Below are 26,302 nucleotides of genomic sequence, written 5' to 3'. Positions count from 1 at the left end.
GCAGCCCCCAGGGATGCCGTTCCTGACAGTCCTCTGTCCCCTCCAGATGTTGTCATCCCACAGTGCCCAGAGCATCCCTGCCAGGGTTAGAGTTAAGAAGTTTCTGTGTTGCCCCATGCAGAATTCTGCAGAGTTGGAGCCCCGCTCCTGGCAGCCTGTCCCAACCCTCCCACATGCCCATCCCGTCCTGCCACTCCTCAGCTGCCCTCCTTATGGTCATGCTGTCTGCCTGGCAATGTTTTCCCCATCTGCTTGTTCCTGGAAGCCTTTCCAGATGAGTCTCACAGGAGATTCCCAGATGGGCTGACTAAAATAAAGTCACATCCATAGGAGGGGACACTGGTCCCTGAGGCACAGCCCAGCTCTCCCATTCCTCTCTTCCCTCCAGTATAGGTCACTCCTCTGCTTCACTGCAGTAGGGCAGGATGCAGAGCACCCTGGGGCATCCCCAAACATGACACACCAGTTGCTTTGCCCCAAAATAGTAGCTGGAAAAAGTGAGGTGAGTTGTTGCTCACAAAGAAAAGGAGCCCCAGGTTAGTCATGGAGCCAGCTGTGCGTGTACAAGCTGGAGAAAATGTTTCTTACTCACTCTTTGTCTCCCCAGGAGCAAGGTGGGTGGTGGGGGAGAATCAGTTTCTGCCCTGCGCTGAGGATTCATGCCAGAGACCCCCAAAAGCCCATCCCTCTGTGTCCCTCTCTTTCCCAGTCACCAAGACCTGTCACATGGATGCTTCTGCACACACTAGGACTGTCACCAAAGGGGTCACTGGCCCGTTGCACTCCTGCTGCCCTGTGACATGATTTATGGGACATTTCCCCACCTCACTCATCCAGGGGATGCAGGGACCATGCAGGGCATTCCTCCTCATCTTCCTGCTCCCTGAGCCAAGGGACAACCATGTGGCAGTGTGTGTGTGCCTGAGCACACGTGTGTGTGTGTGTGTGTGTGTGTGTGTGTGTGTGTGCACTGATGAGGGGAGGGGGATTTCATGGGCTGTTAAAAAGAGAGATTGAAAGTTTGTGAGTAAAATGAAATATATTTGTCAAAACATTTCAGTGCATCTTCTCTGAGCTCTACTGCAGAACCCTGGGAGAAGAGGAGCAGCTGGCGGGAAGGGAATTCCAGGGATCATCCCAACCACTCCTTCCCATGTGGCTTGAGGCAAGGTTGTGTGGCCACATCACCACTGCTGGGCATCCCAGAGTCAGGGATAAGTCACGTGTGTACATCTGCATCCCTGGCAACCTGCTCTCCTTCTCGTAGAGGTGACACAGAAGGTGAGACCAGGCAAAGACCACACCTAAATTCTGCTGCCTCTGCAACCCTCCCTTTCCTCATCTTGCTCCCAGCCAGGAGCCAGGACACGGAGCCAGCGGAACTCACCGCTGTGCTTGCCCTCCCTTTCCTTTTGTTTTTTCCTCTCCCCCTGCCACTGCCAGAGGAAGAGCAGGAGAGTCCACCAGTCACACGCTGCTCTCCGCACAAACCTGCTCAAGCCATTCCCCTGCTGACATCTTTGAGAAACACTCCAGTGCCCCGAGTGAGTCTGTGGGTGCTGCCTTTCATCATCATCTCCGGTGGATTACAACAGCTGGATGAGCAGATAAAGGCTTTTCTCTTCTTTTTCTCATTCCTTCCTCTTCACTTTTCCTCCTGAAGTCAGACCAGTTCCCAGCCAGGAGGCATGGTGCTGGTGGGAGCCCTGTGCAGCCTCCTGCTCCTGTGCCTGGTTGAGGAGGGCACCAGCAAAGTCAGAAGATACTACATAGCTGCGGTGGAAACCAGCTGGGACTACACACACAGCGACCTGCTGTCTGTGCTGCAAGCGCCTGCAGGGTAAAGCTCTTCCTTTTGCACTCCTAGAGCCCTGCCCTGGGTGTTCTCCCACCCTGGCATATGGCACTGTGAGCTGGGCTCCAGGCAGGTGGGACATGGGGTAACCTGGCAGGGTGGGTGCAGGGAGCTGCTGGGAAGGGGTGGTGTGATGGGGAGTCACTGAGTGCAACCCCCGATGAGGGACAGGTGGAATGGAGAGAGAAAGATGCAAACCTGCTCTGCATCACTGTTCTGCACAGGTTTATCTTATTGCCATTTGCCTAGGAGCCTTTAAAGTCTGTGCTAGGAGCCAGGAGCTGATTCTCCAGCCTGTGTTTGCTTTTCTGCTCTGCATCCTGAGGGCTTTGGGGAAGTGTGAGGGGAGATGGGCACCTGTGACTTCTGGGCACTGCAGAGGAAGTTTGGCTGTGCCCCCCTGACATAACTCTGAGCAGCAAAGGCTTTCCACTGTGTCTGCCCCTGGTAAAACCCAGCTTTAGTTATTCATATCTTTGTGTACATTACATTGTTGGGGGCTGAAATTCTTCCTCAAGGAAATGAAAATTATTTGTAGCATTTGGGCAAAGCATAATATTAATGCACAGTGGTAAGGAGGAGGAAGGCATGGTGGTTTTGCTGTGTACTTTGAAGTTGGAAGGAAAAATGGTAGTTGCACTGCTCAGGCATCAGGATGGTGCTGTCTGAAGGCACGGCTGGTTTGGACATGCATGGCTGTGAATGTTCTGAGGTTGGCATGGAGGATGGAGCTGGATGCTACACCCCTGTGGGTCAAGGTGTGCCCATTCCCTCTGCCCTGGTTCCATCCCCTTCCCCAGGCTCTGCTGAGGCAGGATCAGCCCATGAGCCCATCTCAGAGCCACAGTGGCCTGAGCAGTGAGGAGCTGTGGTCAGGCACTGAGAGCCAGGCTCTAGGGATGACCCAGGTCAGGCTGACTAGCTGCTGTACTCACTGTATCCCAGTTATGTGGTTTTTTCCCCTTTTGATTACTTCAGTAGGAAAATTGCATCCAGCACCCCCCTTTTACTGATCCCCCTGCCCTGCTTTCACTGATGCTGCCCTCAGATCCGTTAGGCTGTGCTTGGGGTGATGACTTCCCTCACACTTAATTTAGCCCTGTGGCTTTCCATTTCAGCACTGGCTTTAGGATGCACTCAGGCACTATTCCTGACCCTGGAGTGACTCAGGGACCTGACCCTGCCTGGGGATGAGTGGGGCATTGGCAGGCAGTGTGAGGTCACTTGTCCTTCTGTAAAAGGGGGGGAAAATAACACTGGCTGTCTCAGAGGGGCTTGCTGGTGTGTTGCAGCCTGGAGAGGCAGAGAGCTCCTGGGCAGTGCTGGGAAGCTGATGGGAATCAGGGCTTGCTCCTCATGGCTGTTCCCAGCTGCATGGTGGTGCCTTTTCCCAGGCTACAGAGGAGGGCACAGGAAAACAGCCAGGCTGGATGTCAGGGGCATGCAGGAGTGAGCCAGGAAAGTGTAGTGGGCAGGCAGAGCTGCCCCTGGAGCTGGCTGTCCCTGAACTGTGTCTGTGCTTCCTTCTGCCCCACACCTCAGTGTGCCAGCATCTCAGGGCAGCTCCAAAGGGGCATCTCCAGCCAGGACCTCCAACCCCCTGTATGTATCCAGGGATTTCTCTGGCATGTTTGTAGAAAGTTCTGTCAAATTAATGGGCTGTAACATGCCAGAGCTGCTCACACCTTCCCCATGATTTCAGTTTCTCTTCCTCCCAAGCACAGCCCCACCACAGGGTCCCAGCACATCCTGCAGTGGCTCCAGGGCTCTCAGCTCAGACACAGGGCTGGTGGACACGTAGCAGCAGCCCATGTCTGAGTGTTTTGGCAGTGCAGGATGTCTCCCAACTCCAAGAGATGAACAGATAGAGTGGCTAACAATGCTGATCCAAAGTGCCAGAAACTTATCGGCCTGTCTCAGCTCCAGCTGCCCCTGGGGAAGGAAGTTCACGGGGATCCCAGTCACAGAGGACTGGCCAGAAGGACTCTGATCAGACATCCCTGGGCTGAACCCGCCTGCTTGTCTCCTGTGGGCTCTGCTCTGCCAGGACTGGGACCCAGCACTGAGCCCTGCTGTCACTAAGAGCCCTCCCAGCCACGCCCCTGCATGCCAGCAGAATCCCCCTGGCTCCAGAGGCTTTCTGCCTTGTTTACTGCAGAATCAGCAGGACCAGACCATCATATCTCAGAGCTGCATTCTCAAATTTGTGCTTTCTGTGAGCTAGAGATTAAGGCACAGCTTCCTGAGAGTGGACAGCTGAGTGTCAGCAACCCTGAGCTCAGCTACCTCCCAGTGTGGGGACACAGAGGGGAGCAAAGCTGGGGCAGGACCCCAGTGCCAGCAAGCCAGGAATAAGATATGGGTGCCTGTGGGGTTATAGGAGCCTGTGGGTGCCTGTGGGGTTACAGGGGCTGGGTACCTGTAGGGTTACAGGAGCCTGTGGGGTTATAGGAGCCTGTGGGGTTACAGGAGCCTGTGGGGTTATAGGAGCCTGTGGGGTGCCTGTGGGCTTATAGACGCTGGGTACTTTTGGGGTTACAGGAGCTGGGTGCCTGTGGGGTTATAGGAGCCTGTGGGTTATAGGATACGGGTGCCTGTGGGGTTATTAAAGGGGCTGTATGCCTGTGGGGTTATAGGAGCCTGTGGGGTTATTATAGGAGCTGGGTACCTGTGGGGTTGTTAAAGGGGCTGGGTGCCTGTGGGTTACAGGATATGGGTGCCTGTGGGGTTATAGGAGCCTGTGGGGTTATAGGAGCTGTGGGTGTCTGTGGGGTTACAGGAGCCTTTGGGGTTATAGAATATGGGTGCCTGTGGGGTTATTAAAGGGGCTGGATGCCTGTGGGGTTATAGGAGCCTGTGGGGTTACAGGGGCTGGGTACCTGTGGGGTTATAGGATATGGGTGCCTGTGGGGTTTTTTCTGGGCTCCCATCCTGCTCTGCCCCTGAGGAGAGGGGACCCTGCTCTCCCCACAGCACCCTCCAGCTGCAGGTGGCTTCCAGCCAGTCTTATGGGTGAGTGTGCACTGCCTTTCCTAAATTTGAGTCACTCTGTCTCCTTCCTCTTCCGCTTGAGGAAGAGCTGCAAAGGGAAACGCTGCTGGAATGAAGGCTTAGTCAGAGCAGGACAGCAAACCTTCCCTGCTTCTTAAGTGGGGAGAAAACACCACCTGGCTTTAGCTCCAAACGAAACAAGGCTGGAAAGGTCTGTGTGGTTACTGGAAATGGTCTTAGTCCTGGGGCTGATAAGTCAGCCTCTAAAATCCTTGAAGAAATTCATGCCTTTGTTATCCTGATAAACAGGCTGGATTGCTTCTGGAAAATGAATTTGTTAAGCTTCTTACAGATAGAAAGTGGCCAGCAGAGATAAGTGGGGTGTGAAATGCATTCAAGGCTCTTTTATCTTTCTGCTGTGAAGTGTAAATCCCATTTTGGGCAGAAAAGAAACAAATGTGGGGACATTGCTCAGACACAAAGCAAACTGCCAGCACCTGCCAGCAGCCAGTCTCTTTCCTGGGGGGAGCTGGGGAGGATGTGAGTTACAGTGATGTGATCTGATTGCCACACCTGAAGGTGCTGGGGCTGGGGTTGGGGTGGCTTCAGGGCAGGGGTCACCATGGCACTGCCAGGGCTCTGTCTCTGCTGCCAAGGAATCCTGAAACTGGACAAGGCATGAGGCAGGAGAGGGGCAGCAATGCCTGCTGCTGTGCCCTGCCCCAGCTGCATCTGGCTCTGGCCTTGTGTCTTCTTCCACCCTAACACCACAACACTAATCACTGCCCTGCTGGCATCTGCATGCTGGGCAAAACATTCCCAATCATACCTGGGAGCTGTCAGGAAACCCAAAGGACACAGCAGGGTGAGCAATCCCTGGGGATTGCAAGCGAGCTGGTGGCAAGGGAAGGAAGGGGATGGATGTTGGATGTTGCCCATGCATGGATGGGTCTGTGCAATCAGCCTTGACTTTCCTTCCTCCTGCAGCATTTTGGGGCATGCAGGCCCACGTCCCCCCACAGCTGGTGTCCCTCCCCAGTACAGGAAAGCTGTTTTTGTGGAGTACCCTGATGGCTCATTCACACAGCCCAAGCTGAAGCCAGCCTGGATGGGTAAGAAGCACCTGCAGGGTGGGGAGCTCCAGCAATCCTTGACAGCCACCAAACTCATCCTGGGCTGGGTGCTGGCTGCTCCTCAGCCAGGAGCAGGAGAGCAGCTGGGTGGATCTGGGTATGGCAGAGCTCCTGGGGGTGCCGGGGCCCTGCTGGAGCTGATGCAGCTGATGCTGCCCTGCTGCACGAGGGACAAACACTGACTGTGCTTGTGGAAAGCCAGGACCCTTTGGGGCTGCTGGCAGGGTGTGAGCTGCCTGACCCCAGCTGCCTGACCTTACTGTCTTATCCCCTCAGGCCTCCTGGGCCCCACCATCCGAGCAGAAGTCCATGACACAGTGGTCATCACCTTTAAGAACCTGGCCTCCCGCCCCTACAGCCTCCATGCTGTCGGGGTGTCCTACTGGAAGGCATCAGAAGGTGAGCTGGCAGCACCAGGGGCTGCAAGTCCTTGTGTGGCACCTCCTGCCAGGTGTGCATCCTTTCTCCTCCTGCCATTCATGTCCCTCTGCAAGGACAGATGGCCACAGAGGTGGCCTGGCTTGGGGAGCAACGTGACCATGCCCAGCCCAGAAATGAGCTGAGCAAACAATGCAGAGCAAACCTGGATCTGGTATAGAGGCAACACACAGATTAAATTGAAGGCTGGATGCTTAGGGCAAGGCAGACTGTGCTGTCCAGCTCAGGGCAGGTGCACAGCCCAACATGTGAGTCTGGCACAGCTCTGTCACAGCCCTGAGCCCTGTCACTGCCCTGGCATGGAGAGGGGCTGTGCTCTGGCTGGGAGGAAGGTGTGCTGGGGATGAACCTTCAGTGACATCTGGCCATTCCTTTGGTTTTAGGAGCAGGGTATGAGGATGAGACCAGCCAGCCAGAGAAGGAGGGGGACAGGGTGGATCCTGGGAAGACACACACCTATGTCTGGGAAATCCAGGAGAACCAGGGCCCGACGGACGACGACTCCGCGTGCCTGACACACTCCTACTCCTCCAACACCAACAGTGTGAAGGACATCAACTCTGGCTTGATTGGAGCCCTGCTCGTGTGCCGACCTGGTAAGGACAGCACAGGCTGGGGACAGACCACATGCAACTTTTAATAAAAGCAGAATAATCACAGGTGCCTTCCTGAGGGTGAGCAGGACACTGGAGTCAGTGAGCTGTGCTCAATGAAAGTGCTCCTGGGGCTCAGAGTTGAAATTCTGACAGCACAAGGTGCAAGAAGATGTGACTGGAGTAAGATTTGTCATCTCTGGCTGAGACATATCCTGGAGGTGGTTGTCCAGACCTGGAAATGACTGGGCACTGTCTGCAGGCTGCAGTGACTCACCAGGAGCAGCTTCTCCACTGAGCAAAGGTCTAAGGGGAGGCACCACAAACTGACCTCTTGATGCCGTCTGGGGGCAGCTGCCTCTCAACCATGGACTTTTGGGGACTGCAAGACTGGAAGCAGGGCTGTTGCAATTTGAGACATGACAAAAGCAAACCACAGCCTGGCCTTGGTTTACCAGTTCTTGAAGAGCACAGAGGGAATTCCCTGGGTGGTGCTTGCTGACCTTTAAAGAAATCCATCCCATTGCATCTTGCAGGGACCCTGGCCAGTGATGGGAATGAGAGCCTGCAGAAAGAGTTTGTGCTGCTCTTCGCAGTGTTTGATGAAGGTAAGTGCTGGCTGAGTGGTGTCAGGCATTCAGCAGGGTCTGGGGCATCTGCTTTGCCATGTGTGTTCAATTAATGTGAGGACAGCTTCTCAAGGGTTTATGCCTGTCCAGTCCCTCCAGTCAGTGTGTTACTGGTGCAGTACTGCCCCTCCTTCTCTTCCCCAGGTGCAGGGAGCTTGCAGCTCCCCATCTCTGCCATGCCATGCCCTGGCCCTGCTCCCACCACACTGGTTAAGAGGGGAGTCATTCCCTGTCACATGTAGTGACATCCCCACACCCATGCAGAGCCTTGGCCAGGTGTGCTGTGCATTCCCACAGGCACCACACATCTGAGCTCCCTGAGAGGTTCATTTTGCTTTGAAATGCTCCCAAGTGACAGCTGACTGCACCCTCCTCTCTCCACAGGGAAAAGCTGGTACTCTGAGCAGGGTTCTGTCCCAGCAGCTGCTCAGCCCCAGGCTCACAACAGGACAGAGCTGCACACCATCAATGGCTATGTCAATGGCTCACTGCCTGGTGAGTCCTGCTGGGACAGGGACAGGGCTGGGGGCATGGGAGCTGCTGGGAACAGGGCTGGAGCCAGGTCTATAACTCTGAAAGGATGGAAGAAAAGAGATAAGAGGAGTTTCCAGGTGATGGATCTGTTAGGCTGTGCTCACCTCAGAGAGGGTCTTATCTTTCACTCCTTGATCTGCCTTTCCCATTACAGCAGGGCAGGAGCTGTTTGCTGCTGTCTGTGCTGCCAAGAGCAGCTGGCTTCCTTGGAGCTCTCCAGGAATAATGCTGGAAGCAGAGTTTTATCTTTTGTAGCCCTGTGGACAAGTCTGGAGGTAGCATTTAGCTGTCATTAAATCACCTTCATAGGATTTTGGGAATAGAGCCATGGAATCATTTAGGTTGGAAAAGACCCTTAAGATCATCAAGTCCAACTGTAAACTTAACACTACCAAGTCTACCACTGAACCATGTCCCTGAGTGTCTCATATACAAGTCCTGGGCAGCCTGTTCCAGCGTTTGATAACCCTTTCAGTGAAGAAATTTTTCCCATTATCTGACATCAACCTCACTGGTGCAGCTAGAGTGATAAGATCTTCTCTCAGACTCCTCTTCTTCAGAAGAGCAAGAGAAAAGGCCGGGTTTGATCTCAGTGGATACAAAAGTTGCTGCTTTCTGGTGTTCTCCTGGGAAAAGATCAAGAGTGAGGAATCTCCAAGACAAACTGGGAAACACTGTCAGGAGAGTCATTACCACCAGCAGCTTTGGGGAGCCACATCCTAAAACCTCCCACTGGGGCCTGGCCATTCTCCAGCAAAAAAAAAGGGAAAGTCCCCTAAATTCCCTGTCCTGATGGGTTCATAGAGGTCAAGAGCTGAGGAAGCCTCATGGTCAAACACCATCTCTGCACAGTGGGTTTTCCCTGGAGAAGTTATCCACCTCCACTCAGCATCCCCCTCCCTGGATGCAGGACCTGGCCTGAGAGGTGTCTGATGGAGAGCTGGAAATGGAGAGCTGAGGGCCTCAGGATGGAACCTCCACCCAGTTTCCTCCAGGCCCTTGGGATCTGTTCCAGTCACCTCTGCACTCTGCCAAAAGCGAGTATTTGACTTTGTTTGGCTTGAGCATCCATGAACTTGTTATTCACTTCCCTGCTAGATTACAGAGTCCTTCAGCACACGTCAGTTTCTCCCCAGGAAAGTATTTTTACAACGCAGTCAAGTTCTTTCCCATTTCCTAAGCACACTGAGCTCTTTGAGTGGCTCTGAGGAAGGAATTTTCTCCAGCACTCAATAATCCTGGTGACCCCTCTCTGCCCTTTGTGGTATTTCAGCTACTGCTGAGGATGTGCTGGAGCCCTGCTCCAAATGCAGTGTTTTAGTATCAGGCTTGCCAGTGCTGTGATCAGACAAATGAATCTCCTGTCCAATGCTCACTTTCCCTATTTACAGAGTCAAGGAGCACATCTCTCTCTTTACCACTGCATCCCACTGTGAGCTCCTACCAGCAACCCCCCAAAGTCCCCCAGACTCTAAATGTAGTCTTGTCTCAGGGGGATGATGTGACAAGTGCCTCTGTTTTGCTCAGTTCACATTCATGTGTGATTTGTCCAGCCTGAAGCCAGCACAGGAGCAGGGGACGCCACTCTACTCTACTCTACTCTACTCTACTCTACTCTACCCTACTCTATGTCAGACTCTGAGTGTATGACACCAAGAGTGGGGACAAGGGCTGGGCACAGTGGGCACAGTGCTGACTCCTGACTGCTTTCCCTGTCCCCTGGCAGGTCTCACACTGTGCCTCAAGAAGCAGGTCCACTGGCATGTGATCGGGCTGGGCTCTGGGCCAGAAGTCCACTCCATCTTCTTTGAAGGCCACACATTCCTGGTGAGGAGCCACCGCCTCAGCAGCCTGGAAATCTCCCCTGCCACCTATCTCACAGCCCAGACCACGCCAGGAACAGCTGGCTGGTTCCGGATGTTCTGCCAGATACTGTCCCATCAGCAAGGTAAGGTTATTTTCCAAGAGCTGGGGGGAAGAGCAGGTCAGGGGATGGCCTGGGCTCAGGGTTCTGTGCAGTGCTGCAGCTCCAGGCCCCTCCTGCTCCTTAGGGTTACATCCACCTGCAGCCTGGCCATACCAGATGGCAAGGGTGGATCCAGGTTGGCCCGTTTGATGGGAAAAAAAGTGGAGAAATTTCCAGGCAGGGCTTGGGTGGGTGCCTGCCTGTATTGGCACAGCAGTGTGACCCTTTCTCCTGCCTGTCTGACCCCAGTTGGCATGGAGGCCTTTGTGAAGGTGGAGGAGTGTCCTGAGGAGCGGCTGCTGAAGACAGGGAAGCAGTTAAAGGAGCCAGAGGATCTGGACTACCCTGAGGAAGATGAGCAAACTTACCACGTGATCCAAGCACGCTCTTTTGCCAAGGACAGGCCCATGACCTGGCCTTACTACATTGCAGCTGAGGAGGTGGACTGGGACTATGCCCCTGTGAAGCCAGCGTCTCTGGACAGGTGAGAGTGGGCATGTGTGCTCACGAGGCTGCTCCTCAAGGCAGCCCTGCCAGCTCTTCCCCTTTTCCCCAGAAATTGCTTTTCATTCTGCCCAACCTGGACAGTTTCGTTCTTTATTGACACTAACAGTTTGGCAGGACAAGAATGGTTTTGGAGAGGCCATGGGAAGGCAGCACCTGGCTTTGCTCCATTTTACCAAATGCCCTGCAGAGACATTTGTCTTTAGGGCATTTGTCTCTCTGTCACCAAGGCCTCTGGAATCAGTTCCTTCTGAGCAGACAACAACTCCTGGTGACCTTCTCAGCCACCTGCCAGGTCCTTGGATGATGGAAGGTCCTGCTCTGTTTCTGACATGTGGCCATTTGCTCTCTCTCTGCCTTTGCCTGCAGCAACATGGCAAGCCTGTACCTGGAGCCTGGCCCACAGAGGGTGGGCTCAAGGTATAAGAAGGTGGTGTTTGTGGAGTATGAGGATGCAACCTTCAGGAAGCGCAAGGTGTCCAGCCAGCAGGACAAGGGAATTCTGGGGCCTGTCATCAAGGGGGAGGTGGGAGATCAGCTGAAGGTAAGAGAAATGCAGTTTACCACTGTAAGGGGAAATTTCAGATGATGCTATTCCTACTAATAGCTCTTTGCTTGTGGCAGAGGACTGACTTTAGTCATTCAGGTGCTCTCTCCTGTTTGGCAATGCTCAAAGTTCACTGGAAAGGCAGGTGGTACTGGCAGCTTAAGGTAAATACTGTCAGTAAGATGCACAGGATATGGCCCAGTCCCTCTCATTTGACTTCTCTGCAGGTGTCTTAGGAACTGTGTGAGTTCATACACGACCCATGACATCCAGCACCTTCCTCTGAGGCGGGAGTGTCCTCTCATCCTCTGCTCTTCTCCATCTGTTTGCTGTTACCTCACAGCACTGGAGACTTTCACTTTTGTCTCCCAAAGTGCCTCTCCTGACCACTTGACTTGTTGCAGCTGGGAGGAATGGGATGGTTTCCAGCAGCTTCACATTTCTGCTCCCTCCCTGGGGTTCCCTGTGTGGTTGTGGGCATGTGACAGAGCCATTTAGAGAAATAAAGGAAGGGCTGCATGCAGTGAAGTGGGGAGCACTCTAAAGCTCTTCATTGCTGTGCATACTTAATGTCCTGGTCCTCTGGGGCCTGGATTGATGGCCCTCTTCTGACTCATGTGTAAAGTAAGACTATGAACAGCAACTTTCTCTTTAATAAATCTGATATTTTCATGCCCTCCTTACAACAGACACCTCCCAGAACAATGGACAGTGTAGGCTCATCACAGAGAAATTGTGGTTTCTTGTATTCTTTGTGATCTCAGACATGTCTGGGTCCCTCCTGTTGATCACTGGCAGGTTGCTAACCCCTGGGCAATGCTGTCCAGTGTCTCCCTCTCTGCAAGGACACTGAGAGCATCTTCAAGGGCTTACAGTGATCAGAAAACACCAGAACACCAGAAAACACTGATCAAAACCCATTCCTGCTGCCTGTCCTCGTTTCAGATCGTGTTCAGGAATCTAGCCAGCCGACCCTACAACATCTACCCTCATGGCCTCACCAGCGTCAGGCCCTACTATCCCATGAGACGCTCACCAGGTAAGGCAGGCCATGGCAACTTGGGATATCACCTGGCCACTGCCATTTTTCTGGGCCAGGAGAGTTTCCTGAAGCTGGTTGTCCATTCATCCAAGCACCTGAGCTCTACAATTCCAGGGATTATGATGATTCTAGATTCATGTTCCCATTGGTGCCATGTAAATCTGTCTTTAAGGAGGGCTTTAATGATGACTGGGAGAAGGGGCATTTCCAACCAGGGAGCTGGGACCACGTTAATTTGTCCATCCTGGAGGCCTCCACTTTCTGACAATGCAGGGACCATCCTGCTGATCCTGCCTGTGTTTGCGGTTTATTTACAGCCCTCATTCCCTGGGCTCCCTCCGGCCTGCATTTGTGGGGGGGTTCACCATGATTTAGACTCTCCCTCTTGCAGCTTTGTGGTTTTTGCTCTGGGGTTGTTTTTTCCCTTCAGGTTTCATTCCCAGAACTGCTTTCACCCTTTGTTACTGTGCTCCTAAGACCATGACTTGTGCAGGGCCATCCCACATCCCACCAGGATCCTGGGATGGGCATGGGTGGTTCCCTCTGCAGCTCCTGCAGTCAGGAAACCTTTCTGAGCTCTTTTACAAAGTGGGATCACCCCTTGCAGGAGCAGCCCAGACATAACTGGTCTGCTCTTGGGTTATGTGTTGCCAGAGAAGGATGTGAAGGATATTGCCATTGCCCCTGGAAAGTCCTTCACCTACAGCTGGAGTCTCACCACTGAGGATGGCCCAACAGAGGCAGACCCTCGCTGCCTCACCCGTTTCTACTACAGCTCCATCAACCCCGTCAGGGACACTGCCTCAGGCCTCATTGGGCCCCTCCTCATCTGCTCCAAGAAGTCCATGGATCAGAGGGGGAATCAGGTGGGTCTTTCCTTTGTTGCCTCAACTTCTAAGCTGAAAGGCTGGAATGACTGTGGTGGGTGAAATATTTAAGTAAACCCAAATTTGTCTGTCCTGTTTTCTTCAACCTTACCAGCAGTCCTAATTCCTCTGCCTGCTGTCTCTTCCCAAAATCTGCACCCTAACTCCTGTGAAATAGCAGTAAACTTCTCCATCATCCAATCTGAGACCTGACAGCTACACTGGGCACCAGGGGTGCTCTGATCAGACCAGGAATAATTTCTTCCCTCTCTTTTCCAGATAATGTCAGACAACATGAAGTTGGTGCTGTTTTCAGTCTTTGATGAGAACCACAGCTGGTACCTGGAGGAGAACATCAAGAGGTTCTGCTCTGATGCAGCCCATGTGGACACCCAGGACCCCCAGTTTTATGCCTCCAATGTGATGCACAGTGAGTACTCAGCCCTGCAAGGCCCCACAGACACAGGCTCATCCCTGCCCCAGGGAGTGAGCAGGGGATGCACAGCAGCTCAGCAGCCATGGAGGGAATTTGGTCTTGAAATGTTTCACCCCTGCCCTCTTCCAGCTATTAATGGCTTTGTATTTGACAACCTGCAAACAAAACTCTGCCTGAATGATGTTGTGTACTGGTATGTCCTGAGTGTTGGGGCCCAAACAGATTTCCTCTCCATCTTCTTCTCTGGAAACACCTTCAAGCACAACATGGTCTTTGAGGACGTGCTCACTCTTTTCCCGTTTTCTGGAGAAACAGTCATCATGAGCTTGGAAAAGCCAGGTGAGTGACATGGGCTATTCTGCCAACCATGGGCTTGGCATCCCAGCAGAGATCACGGAGCACTTCCAGCCAATTCTCTGATTGGTGCCCAATTCCTTTTGAAAACTCTGGGAGCAAAGGATCCACAGCCTGCTAGAACAACAAATGAGAGGCAGTGATTAAATCTTTCAAAGCTTAACTCAAAGAAATTGAGTTATGGTATTTTACTTAATTAGTAGGGTGTGTTAAGGTCACACATGCTGCCAAACCAGTAGCTGGCTGCAGTAACATGAGCCTGGTGGACATTTGCAATCTTGGCTCCAAGCGTCGAGGTCAAGGGGAGTGGCAGTGCTGTACCTGCTGTGGGTGCAGCTGCTGGCCATGCCATTTATCTCCACACTTCTGCAAGGACAGAAACCACAGCCACAGAGAAGTCAGAGAAAAGATTTGCTTCAGAGTTCAGATACATTTCCCCCAACTCAGCACTTTTCTCTTAGAGCTGTCAAACCATTTCCTCCTCCCAGAGGAGGCACAGGATTTACCATGTGGTTGCAACACTGATATGAAGGTCATGAGCACTGCAGCCCGAGCCAAGCTGTCAGGGTTTGCAGACACCCCAGGAAGCTTTCTACAGCCCAGCCAAGCCTCACATCCGTTTGAGCTCGGATTGCTGTGCTTCCTCAGAAGCAGAGCAGCAGCTCAGCCGGCAGCAGGTGGCAGCTCTCTCCAGCAGCAGAGCCCAGAAATCACACATCTCACCATCCCTGCTGGGAGCAAACACACTGCCTGGGGATGTGAGAGAGATGCAGCCTTCCATTTCCTTCTCCTTCAGTGGGAGAGCTGTGCTGACTGTCTTTGGGAGAGAGGGGTGTTTGACAGCACCAGGATATCTTTGGGGGTGGGTTATGGTGGCTGCTGCTGCTGCTGGGGGCTCTGTGGGTTCTCACTGCATTAACTGCTCTCACCAAGCTGTGCTTGGGCCCTCACAGGTGTGTGGAGCTCACTAAGCTCTGCCAGCCCTGCTGATGGTGCTTGTAAGGCTCTCATGTTGCCAGAACACCATGGGTCTGGCTGTAAGACACTCTAGGGACTATGAAAGCATGGAATCACTACCAGAGGCTGCCTGAAAATACAGGTTGCACTAGCAAGGGAGCAGCATGGGGATGGAATCTCTTCCAATTTCCCACTGAAGTGAGCTGATGGTGTCCTTTTGGCCTCTCTTGAGACAGGTGTGTGGACGCTGGGGTGCCTAAATCCTGATTTCAGGGACCGAGGGATGCATGCCAAGTTCACGGTCTCGCAGTGCCAGAATGAGCAGTACACTGATGAGGAAGATTATGGGTATTCTGATGGGGAGGAGGTGGCCTTTGAATTCCAGCCCAGGGGCTTCTCTAAAAGAAAGAAGTCATGTGTGAATGAGCAACTGAACAACATCACCTCTTCCAGAAATGAGATAGAGAAGACAAGATTGTGCCTGACAGAACATGGGGCCCTCCAGAGCAATGGCAAGATTTCTGATCCCTCTTCCAATGGCATATCAACATTTTTAGAAACATTGCCAAATCCAAATGATATTTCCATGTCTCCTCTGCCAGAGACGAGCTATGACCCAGTGTCCTATGAGTCCTTCCTGGAAGATGAAGAATTGTCAAAAATCATCAGCCAGGATGAAGGGTTTGGAGCAGCCCCACCTGGAGAACACGTGGTGAGTGTCAGTGGAAGGGTCCATGGTACTGTGAGCTCAGAAGAAGATCAGCAATGGCTGCACCAAGTCACAGCAGCTCCAGGAGAGGCTCCAGAGCTGCAGGAGCCAGTAAAAGGAATGACAGTCCAGTCTGGTGGTAGGATAGAGAACCTGGAAGCAGAGCCTCAAAAGACAGCTACTCATGCAAAAAGCTTGTGGGACTCCATTGCTTATGCTGCTGGCAAAGCCCCTCTTCAGGAGAACAGGAGCTCAATTCACCAGAATGATCTGGAGCACAACCTGGCACTTCAAGATGTGTCTTCACAGGGAAAAGAGGACAAGCTGCTAAAAAGGGCTGATAAAATATCCTTTAACCTGTATGACTCAGAGGAGGCAATCAGTACAGGCCTGTCTTTAAGTATTGATCACAACTCTTCCTCCACATTGAACAATCCTTCTGCACTTCCAGATGAGACAGAAGATAACAGGACTTCTCATGCTGTGGTTCACAGTCACACCATAGAAAGCAATTATTCGTCAAATGACCTAGATGCTAGGCTGGAAAAAAGGCCTCACAATGTGGTTTCACAAGGCTTTTACGAAACTTTTGAAGAGCAAAATGTTTCTTTGTCAGACAAACCTGTACGAGGAGAAACCTTCACAGATGAGAGCAACCCCTTGCCTGCAAAAAGTGGCACAGAAAAGGCCAGTGGACTTGCCAAAGGCTTTCCAGACACCACCTTTGCAGACAGCAATGACCTTGAGTCACCCAGCTATGTAATGACAGAAGAGAGGGATGAAGTAGTTTTGAAAGAAGTGTTTCAGGATGCTAAGGAATTAGCAGAGCTGGACAGTATTGCCCTTTCTGAATCGAACATTGTGACCAATGACACCAGACCATTCCCAAATGGCTTCTTAAAGAGCCCTGAGCAGTTTCTGAGGCACAGAGTTACAGCCAGAAGCCCTGACTGGAGACCTAAACAAGGCAGGTCACTGGAGAGCAGAGGTTTGGGTCTTCCCAACACCAGCAGCAGGGATGGGGCTCAGCGCAGCAGACGCTCCCTGCCCTCACCAGGAGCACTGGGCACAGGACCTGCAGGGGCAGAGAGCAGCTCAGGAAGGCAGAGCACTGCTGAGGCTGCACACCTGGCCTCAAACTGGGACCCAGGCTCCCCAGGGGCTGTGGTCAACGTGGGGGACTTGCACAGCCCAGCTGTGGCCAAGCTGCAGCCAGGCAGAGCTGCGGTGTGGGGGGCTCCTGGGAGAGAGCAAGCTCAGGGGAGAAGCCACATGGAGGAGGAGACAAACTCTGTGGAGCAGCTGGGTCAGTCCAGTCCTGAGCCTCAGCAGCCCAAGGCCAATGCCACAGAGGACCATATGCCTGGGAGAATGTCTGGGCAAAGCACAGAAGGAACATCTCTGAAATCAGCCACCAGACAGAACTGTTCACTGTCTCCAAGTCGTCCCCCTCTCAACAACAGCTCCAAAAAGTCAACAGAGTATGTGCAAGACACTCCTCATGGATGTCAGGTGCTCGGCAGGGAAGATGTCCTGAGAGAAATAGGGAACAGAGAGGGCCAGGGCCTAGGAGAGCCCAAGGAGGATGGGGAAAGCAACAGCACAGCTGGGGAGAGGAGCCACATCCCAGGACACAGGGAGGAACCGGCCCTGAACAATGGGACACATTCCAGCCCCTCAGAGGCTGCCAAGACAGACTATGATGAGTACGACACAGAGCAGACCATGGAGGACTTTGACATGTATGGGGAAGTGGAGCATGACCCACGCTCCTTCCAGGGGGAGATGAGGCAGTACTTCATTGCAGCAGTGGAGGTGATGTGGGAGTACGGGGACCAGAGACCCCAGCACTTCCTAAAGGCAAGGTAAGTGTGATGGTCCTGCAGGCATTCCTCCTGCACTGCATGGCATGGCATGATGTGTCACAGACATCTTTTATGAAAAATCCTTTCTGTAAGATTTTTTTCTCCTGAGAAGCTGAGAGGCCTCAAATACAAAATGTAAACAATGGTTATCTGCTGCTGTGGAATGCAACAAGTAGATCTGTGATTAATCTCATAGAGTTGTTTCTAATTAATGGCCAATCACAGTCAGCTGGCTTGGACTCTCTGTCCGAGACAAAAGCTTTTGTTATCATCCCTTCTTTTCTATTCTTAGCTAACCTTCTGATGAAATCCTTTCTTCTATTCTTTTAGTATAGTTTTAATATAATATATATGATAAAATAATAAATTAGCCTTCTGAAACATGGAGTCAGATCCTCATCTCTTCCCTCTTCCTCAGACCCCTGTGAACACTGTCACAATGGTGCATGAGATGGCATGTCCTGGCAGGCAGGATCACAGTTCTGTACCAGTACAACCCAGCCAAGCAGCCCAGGGGAAGGATGCTCCCAGCATCTCCCTCTCCCCAGGGGGGTTTAAACCTCCAGAAACTTTGAGCTTCCTTGCAAGTGGGTCAGGGATGCCCTGGCTCTGTATCCCCCTGGCCTGTAACAACCCTGCCATGCTGTGCTCACTGTGGGACAGTGTCACCTGACTGAGCTGACTGCCACCCTGCAGGGACCCCCGGAGGAGCAGGGGGAAGCACTCCTGGCAGTACCGCAAGGCGGTTTTCCGAGAGTACCTGGACGAGTCCTTCACGCAGCCGGTGCAGCGCAGAGAGCTGGATGAGCACCTGGGCATCCTCGGGCCCTACATCAGGGCAGAAGTTCAGGATGTCATCATGGTGAGTAGAAACCATGAATCCCCCTGTTGTTGTTGCTGGAGTTCAGCCAGAGGGAGTGCTGCCCTGCAGTGCCCATGGGTTAACCTTCAGGGCTTGGGGACAGGAGCTGCCCTGTTGGCACGTGAATGGCACCAGACTGGGACTCAGAGGGACCTCAGTGGCTGGAGGAGTGGGCCAGCAGGAACCTCAGAGTGTTCAGATGCAAAGCCCTGGAGCTGAGACCCAACCCCTGCAACAGCATGGCCTGATCAGCTCCTGGGCTCCATGGGGAGCCTTTGGGTGAAGGGATGCAAAAAGGGTAGTGAGCTAAGCAGGGCTCAGTGCAGCTCTTTTAGGTGCTCTGCATGAGGGCAGGCTTGGGCTTCCCACACTACCACAGCTCCTTCAACACCTACCTAAGAAGAAAGTGAAAGGCTCAGGACTTGTGTCCCTGGAGAAGTTGCCCAGTTTTCATGGAAATCTTCACCAGGACAGATGCAGCACCTTTGGGCTCCAGAGACAGGAGTGTAGCTGACCTTGCTTCCATTGAGCAGGCAAAGGCCTCATCCTGCTGACATGAACCCAGGACATGCTTTCCACCAGAGACTGCACTGCACAGCTACAGCTTGTGCTTCAGCAGGGGCTGGCCACTGCATGGAGACCTGCTGGAGACCTGGGAACTAGGGACATCCTTCCCACCAGCTGGCTGGACCCACCACCAGGGCCCAGAGCACTGTGAGCATTGCTCCCTCACACATTGCACTGCTCTGCCTTCCCTCTGGTGCAGGTGACATTCAAGAACCTGGCCTCACGGCCCTTCTCCTTCCACTCCACATTGACAGCCTATGAGGGCACAGCACAGCAGGGTGAGGTGGTGCAGCCTGGTGGCCAGCAGAAATACACCTGGAAAGTCCTGCCCCAGATGGCACCAACCACGCAGGAGTTCGACTGCAAGGCCTGGGCTTACTTCTCCAACGTGGACCTGGTAGGTGGGAGTCTCCATGGGGCATCCCAGGAAGGGGAGGAGGGCAGCACACCTGGGTCCTCCTGGAAGGTCAAGGAATTTCCTATGGGGCTGTGCTGAAAGCAGCTTGGGGCTGTGTAGATTCTCAGGTGTCTAATACAATGATGAATACATGCTGGTGCTCTTCTCTTCTCTTCTCTTCTCTTCTCTTCTCTTCTCTTCTCTTCTCCTCTCCCTCTCCCTCTCCCTCTCCCTCTCCCTCTCCCTCTCCCTCTCCTCCATTTGGTTTTCACCCCTTTCCCCAATTATTCCAGCCTATGATACCTACAAGACACCAGCATTCTGCAGTTCCTTACCTCTATGCCAAATCTTCCTGAATTTGGCCCCAGGGTCCAGCACAGTAGGGACTGTTGGACAGTTGGACAGACAGACACCACGTCTCTTGAAAGCACATGCAAACACTTGCTGCTCAGCCTTTCTTAGCTTGGTGAACCCAACAAATTAATCCCTCCAGAGAGGGAGCCAGGCCAGGGATGCAGATGGGTTCAGTGCTTTCCTCTCTGCTGTCTCTTGCTGGTGTCAGTGCCTCCGTGCCCCAGAGTGGGAGCCAGGCCAGGGATGCAGATGGGTTCAGTGCTTTCCTCTCTGCTGTCTCTTGCTGGTGTCAGTGCCTCCCCCAGCTCAGAGGCAGCCCCTCATTCCCTGGCTCCCTGGCAGGAGAAGGACCTGCACTCAGGCCTCATCGGGCCGCTGATCATCTGCAACCATGGGGTGCTGAGCTACGTTTCCAGGAGGCAGCTGGCTGTGCAGGAGTTCTCCCTGCTCTTCACCATCTTTGACGAGACCAAGAGCTGGTACTTCCCAGAGAACGTGGCCAGGAACTGCCGGCCTCCCTGCCGGCTCCAGCAGGACAGCCCTGACTTCAGGAGAAACCATTCCTTCCACGGTGAGGCTCCCTGCCCTTTCCACCCCACAGCCCGTATCAGGATGGGAATGCCCCAGAGCCTTGAGCCCCTCTGACTGCTGCCTTTCCCAGCCATCAATGGCTATGTGAGCGACACCCTGCCTGGGCTGGTGATGGCCCAGCAGCAACGGGTCCGATGGCACCTCCTAAACATGGGCAGCACTGAGGACATCCACTCTGTTCACTTCCACGGGCAGCTCTTCAACGTCAGGACCGGCCAGGAGTATCGCATGGGAGTCTACAACCTTTATCCTGGTGAGAGGCAGCACTGTGCACCCCCTCTGCCACGGCTTGTGCCCTCAGGAAGTTTCTGTGGGGGAATACCACGGATGGGGAGTGGATCTGGACTGTTCTGCCCCTGTGCTTGCACAGCACTTGGCACAGTGTGTCCCATTACAGGCAGTAACTCCGCTCTGCTCTGCTCTCCATTCCTGGCCAGGTGTCTTTGGGACGGTGGAGATGTGGCCCTCACATGCTGGCATCTGGAGGGTGGAGTGCAAAGTGGGAGAGCACCAAGAAGCTGGAATGAGTGCCCTCTTCCTCGTGTATGACCTGAGTGAGTGATTTTCTTGTGAGCACACACACAGCCATTACCAGTGTGTATTTGAGCTTCCTCCCCCATATTCTCTCAGCATTTCTCTTGGGGTGACCCAAGTGGGACCTTCTGTGTTTTCACTCTGAAAAAAAGTCACTACTTCAGCCCTTGTCAGCCTGCACAGCCCAGCAGAGAGCAGGGTCAGGGACACAGCTGGGGTGAAGGCTGGGAGGCACCTTCATTGGCCTGCAAATATTTACTGCAAGAGTTCTCATTCTCCAAATCTGAGAGTCCCTGGACCTTCCATAAAATGCACTTATCCAAGGAAGTGCATGCATGGGCTGGTCCCTGCCTGTGCTGCCAGTAAGATACAGTGCCCAGCTGCCTAGCCATACATCAGGAGGTAAACTGAGGCACAGAGCAATGACAGGAGGCAGTGAGTGATGCTGCCTGACTGCACGTTGATCTGATAGAAATAGCTCCAAAAGCAACCGCAAAATCCACAGTAAACCTCTGATTCCACCCCAGAACAACATGTTTCTAACTCACCACAAGTAAGGACTGGGGAAGTGGTGTGGGAGAGTAGTATTTTATCACACTGTGACAGTCTCTCTCCTGTTTATAAAAGAATATTAAATGTCAGCCAGAAAATGTTGCCATAAGTTAAAAATCCGCTTAAGATTTCAAATTTGCATTTTACCCAGGAGCATTTGACATGCAGTGGAGATGCCAAGGTGTGACAAGTCACTAATAATAAAAAATAATGGTTATTATAGGAGACAAACATCCCTGTGCTCAGAGACCAGAAGAGACACAGAGAGAGACAGGGGTGTCGGGTAGACTTTCCTTTAGCAATGTGATATTTGTTTTCAAAAGATGCTGCCTAGCAACAAAAAGGCCCAGGAGCAAGATGTGGGTATAAGGAAGAGACACTTGTCAGCACTGCTGGGACATTAGGACATGGGAATGAGAGGTCATGGATTCAGGGAAAGGAGTTTGGCAAAAGGCTGCTGTGTCTGATGCTAGAAACTCTCTGCTCTTGACATATGGGGTGTGAGCAAGAACTTCCAGCTGTCTTAAAATCCAGAGATGGATGTGGAAGCCTCTGAAACCTATCCCCCGGTGTAAGAGAAATAGACCTGGGAGCTCCTGGAGGCTTGCAAACCTCCCTGAGCCTGAAGGCTGCTACCCAGCCCAGACTTTTGCTGTCTAACCAACTGTGCCTGGCTTCTGTTCCCTGCAGACTGCCAGAATGCCCTGGGTATGGCCTCGGGTGGCATTGCAGACTCTCAGATCACAGCTTCAGGGCAGTATGGTGAGTAGCTGGAGGGCAGGGGGGCTCAGGGCAGCTTCAGCCAGCAGAACTCGTTTGCCTGCCCCAGTTCTGCTGCACTGAGTCCCTGGTAGTGCAGTCCTTCCCCCATCTGTGCCCATGCCAGCACCCCAGTCAGGACCTGGAGCCTTCCCACACAGCTGGCCCATGGTGCCAGTGCTGTGCCACCCTGTGTGTCACAGACATCTTTTATGAAAAATCCTTTCCTTAGGATTTTTCCTCCTGAGAGGCTGAGGAGGAAAACAGGAACAAAATGTAAACAATGGTTATCTGCTGCTGTGGAATGCAACAGGTGGAGCCTTGATTGGCCCACGTTGGCTGTTTCTAATTAATGGCCAGTCACAGTCAGCTGGTTCAGACAGAGAGTCAAGCCACAAGCTTTTGTTATCATTCCTTCTTTTTCTATTCTTAGCTAGCCTTCTGATGAAATCCTTTCTTCTATTCTTTTAGTATAGTTTTAATACAATATATATCATAAAATAATAAATCGGCCTTCTGAAACACGGAGTCAGATCCTCGTCTCTTCCCTCACTCTCAGGCCCCTGTGAACACGGTCACACCCTGTGTGTGGCTACTAAACCCCGGGGTGATGCTCAGGCCCAGTGCTGTGGGTGCACCTCTCACCACCTGGGGCAGCAGCAGCAGGGGCCAGCAGCACCCTTGTGTCTGTGCTCTCTCCCTGCAGGGCAGTGGGCTCCTCACCTGGCCAGGCTGCACAACAGCGGCTCCATCAACGCCTGGAGCACCGACCGCAGCAATGCCTGGATCCAGGTGAGAGGGGCCCTGTGCCTGAGGCACCACTGGGGGCATTGCAAGGCCATGCTCATGGATGGGCAGTGCCTCCCCAGCTATAAACATCTGTTCCTGCTGTTTTCTCTTCCCTCTGAGAGGGGAGCACTAAGATCCTAATGGCAGCTGCTCTGCTCAGGCTGCTGCTGGCCTGACCCCCATATCCATGCTCAGTGCAGCAGAGGAATCACTAAATGGTCCAGCTGCAGCACTGGATTGTGCAAAAATCTCCCCAAACCCAAGGCAGAACAGCTCACCTCTCCTAACAGCTGTCCCCTGCTCACTCACAGCTGTTGGCTGACTTGTGCCCTTATAAATAACTGGTTTAATTACTTTCATAACCAGTGCTGAATTATGTCAGGAGGAAGCAAGTTTTTGGGTTTTTGGGGCATTGCCTGAACATAGCTTGGGTTTTCCATCAGAAGTGAATCCCTGACTTTCATTCTCAGGTGGATCTTTTGCATCCCACCATTATTCACGGCATAAAAACCCAAGGGGCCAGACAAAAGTTCTCCAGCTTCTACATCTCCCAGTTTGTTGTGTTCTACAGCCTCGATGGGCGAAGGTGGAAGACCTACAAGGGGAATGCCACGAGCACACAGATGGTAAGGTCAAGGGTCTTGAGCAGAGTGCTCTCCCCAAATGGGGTGTCCTGGGGTGAGGAGGGCTGGGGAGCTCTGTCCACAAGGCAGAAACCTCCTGAGCCCCTGAGATTAGGGCAGCAACAGACACCATTCAGTGCCAGGTGGCTGAATCACAGGTCTGCAAGGGACTTGCTGTCCCATCTGTCTGATTTTAAACTATCTGAGCTACCTCTTTCCACCATCCCAGGTGGCTGTGAGATCCACCTCTCAATGTTATGTTGTGTTTTACTTAGAGCTAAGCATAAGATTCTACCTGAGTATCTTTTCTGACCTCAAAGGCAAATTTGCCTTTCTAAAAATATTGTGCAAATGCAGATGATTTGGAGAATCTACAGTCACTAGAAAAAGCCCACAACTTAAATATGCATAAGCTGATCAATCCACTGGGAGAGGAGTAGCCAGAAAAGCCTCCATTGTGTGCACCATGTGTGGCTACAACTTTTCCCAGGTCCAAACGTTTGAGGACTGACTTTTTTCCTTATTTTTCTTACCACTGTTTGGTGAAAAATATAAAACCACGTTAATTTGCACAGACCCAAAGTTTCTTCTTCTCCTTTTCTTTCTCAGTGGCCCACTCACACTTTGGCCTGAGCCTCATTTAAGATCATTTCCCTGAGTTGTCATTTTTGTGTGCCAGACATGAACGTTCTTCTCCCCAGTAATCCTTGTCCTGCCTATCTCTCTTTCCACCGGTGCTACAATCCTTTTCCTCCCTTTCCCTGCAGCTGTTCTTTGGGAATGTGGATGCTAGTGGAGTGAAAGAGAACCGGTTCAAGCCCCCGGTGGTAGCTCGATACATCCGCATCCACCCCACCCACTACAACCTGCGGGCCACGCTGCGCATGGAGCTCCTGGGCTGCGACCTCAACAGTGCGTGTGCCCCTCACATCCCAGCCACCAGGGCTGCCCTCTGCTCTGCTCTGCTCTGCCCTGCTAGGGTGCTGAGCCCCAGCTCCATCTGTGCCAGGACCCCCAGGCAGTTATGGAGGAGGAAGGAGGCAGCTGGAGATGGCACTGAGGTGTTGAGGGAACAAAGCTGGAAAGTCTCATTGTGGTATGAGAGATAAAAACACCAGAGGAAGAGCCAGCTCTCACCAACTTTTTTACTGAGGCACAGGAAACTTCCAGCAGCAGCTAAGCTGATGGATGGAGAGCTGCTGCCTCAGTCTGGAAGCAAGCAGAGACAGATGCTGTTGGCTTTTAGTCTGGTTTTGCCAGTTGAAGGTGAGATGGCTCTGATCAACAGCACAGCCTGGGGAAATGGTGCCCTAGGATCGTGTCTTTGGCTTTGCACATCTGCTTTGCAGCAGCTAAAAACAGCAGTGGCTGTGCTGTCAGCCCATGCCCCAAACCTGCCAGCTGGCTCTGGAGCAGCTGTGCACAAGCACACCTGATCACACAAATGCAGGGTGTCTCCCTGACAGGTATTCTTGTCCTCCCCCTGGAGACAGGTTCTCCTTATGTTTCCTAACACCAGAAATTCTTCACATTTCTCTTAGATAAAATCTCCAGGGAGAAAAGAAGGTGGGAGTAGTGAGGTCAGAGCAAGGCTGCACACAGGGGCCCCAAGCAATGCAGGGACCATGGCACTGCAGAACTCATAACCAGGGCAAAGGCACGCAGGGCAGCTGGAGCAGTGAGCAGGCAGAAGGCATCTCCATGGTGGGTCAGTTCTAGCCCCTGACAAGCATTGCCTCTCTCTTCCAGGCTGCTCCATGCCCTTAGGAATGGAGAACAGAGGGATCCCTGATGAGCACATCACTGCATCCTCCCACAGTGCCAACATCTTCTCCAGATGGACACCAGCCCTGGCCCGCCTGAACCTTCAGGGCAGGACCAACGCCTGGAGGCCACAGGTAGCCTGTGTGAGGAGATGGCAGGCAGCTGGGAGCCCAGCAGGGTCCCCAGGTCACCTCCCCTAGTGTGGGAAGTGCATGCAGCCACATGCACCATGCAAGCTGCACACTCACTGCCACACTGCTTTAGCACCCAGCAGCTCCGAGCAGATGCCTGGTAGGGCAGGTGCAGCAGAGGGAAGGGCAGGGCCAGCCTGGCTTCAGCTGCAATGAGTGTGTTTTCCTCATTGCTGCTGGAGGCTTGATGGCAGTCTGTCCTTCCCCAGAGCAACAGCCCCAGAGAGTGGCTGCAGGTGGACTTCGAAGTGACCAAGAAGGTGACTGCAATCATAACCCAAGGTGCCAAAGCTCTCTTCACCCAGATGTTTGTGAAGGAGTTTGCTGTCTCCATCAGCCAGGATGGCATGCACTGGAGCCCAGTCCTGCAAAATGGCAAGGAGAAGGTAGGCAGGGCTGCTCTGTGGCCAGAGCCCATGGCCACCACCCCCAGGGCAGCAAGCACAGCCCTTGGCAGCAAACATGCTCACAGGATTTCTCCAAGAGCAGTGAGCCAGGCTGTGCTTCTTCCTTCCTTAAAGCATCCCAAGGGGTGTTTGTCTGGCTTGATCCTGTCCTCACTATGCCAGCCAAGTGCATCCCTGGTTTCTCTCTCCTCTCCAGATTTTCAAGGCAAACCAAGACCACCAGAGCACAGTGAGGAACAGCCTGGAGCCGCCTCTCTTTGCCCGCTATGTGAGGATACACCCCCGCCTGTGGCACAACCACATTGCCCTGCGAGTAGAGTTCCTTGGCTGCGACACTCAGCAGGAGTACTGATGGCTGCAGGGCCGGGAAGGGGCACTGCCAGCCCAAGGACACACATCCCACCAGGCACTGAGCCCTCCCCAGGGCTGGAGCCATCCCTCCAGGGGCCTGGCTGCCCCTGCTGCTGGGGAAGGGCTGCAGAAGTGGCTGGGT

General features: G+C 53.1%; 1 protein-coding gene across 1 annotated transcript; it reads left to right on the top strand.

The window, feature by feature from the left end:
* Positions 1-1,688: 1,688 nt before the first annotated feature.
* F8 (coagulation factor VIII) lies at positions 1,689-26,302 on the top strand. Its single transcript, XM_054289734.1, has 26 exons — positions 1,689-1,840; positions 5,834-5,958; positions 6,256-6,378; positions 6,801-7,013; positions 7,547-7,618; positions 8,024-8,134; positions 9,900-10,121; positions 10,389-10,623; positions 11,013-11,187; positions 12,136-12,229; positions 12,887-13,098; positions 13,378-13,528; positions 13,664-13,873; positions 15,082-17,419; positions 18,116-18,281; positions 19,048-19,245; positions 19,942-20,170; positions 20,261-20,443; positions 20,628-20,744; positions 21,967-22,038; positions 22,742-22,827; positions 23,295-23,450; positions 24,215-24,359; positions 25,197-25,345; positions 25,612-25,788; positions 26,006-26,302. The coding sequence occupies exons 1-26, from the start codon at positions 1,689-1,691 to the stop codon at positions 26,159-26,161; spliced, it is 6,267 nt and encodes a 2,088-aa protein (XP_054145709.1). The 3' UTR covers positions 26,162-26,302.

The sequence above is a fragment of the Melozone crissalis genome, unplaced genomic scaffold (genome assembly GCF_028551555.1).
Source record: "Melozone crissalis strain CALT ecotype California unplaced genomic scaffold, PUWL_Pcris_2 ptg000068l_1, whole genome shotgun sequence".
Lineage (NCBI taxonomy): Eukaryota > Metazoa > Chordata > Aves > Passeriformes > Passerellidae > Melozone > Melozone crissalis.
The sequence above is the reverse complement of the archived record's forward strand: the minus strand, read 5'-3'. Positions and strand labels throughout refer to the sequence as shown.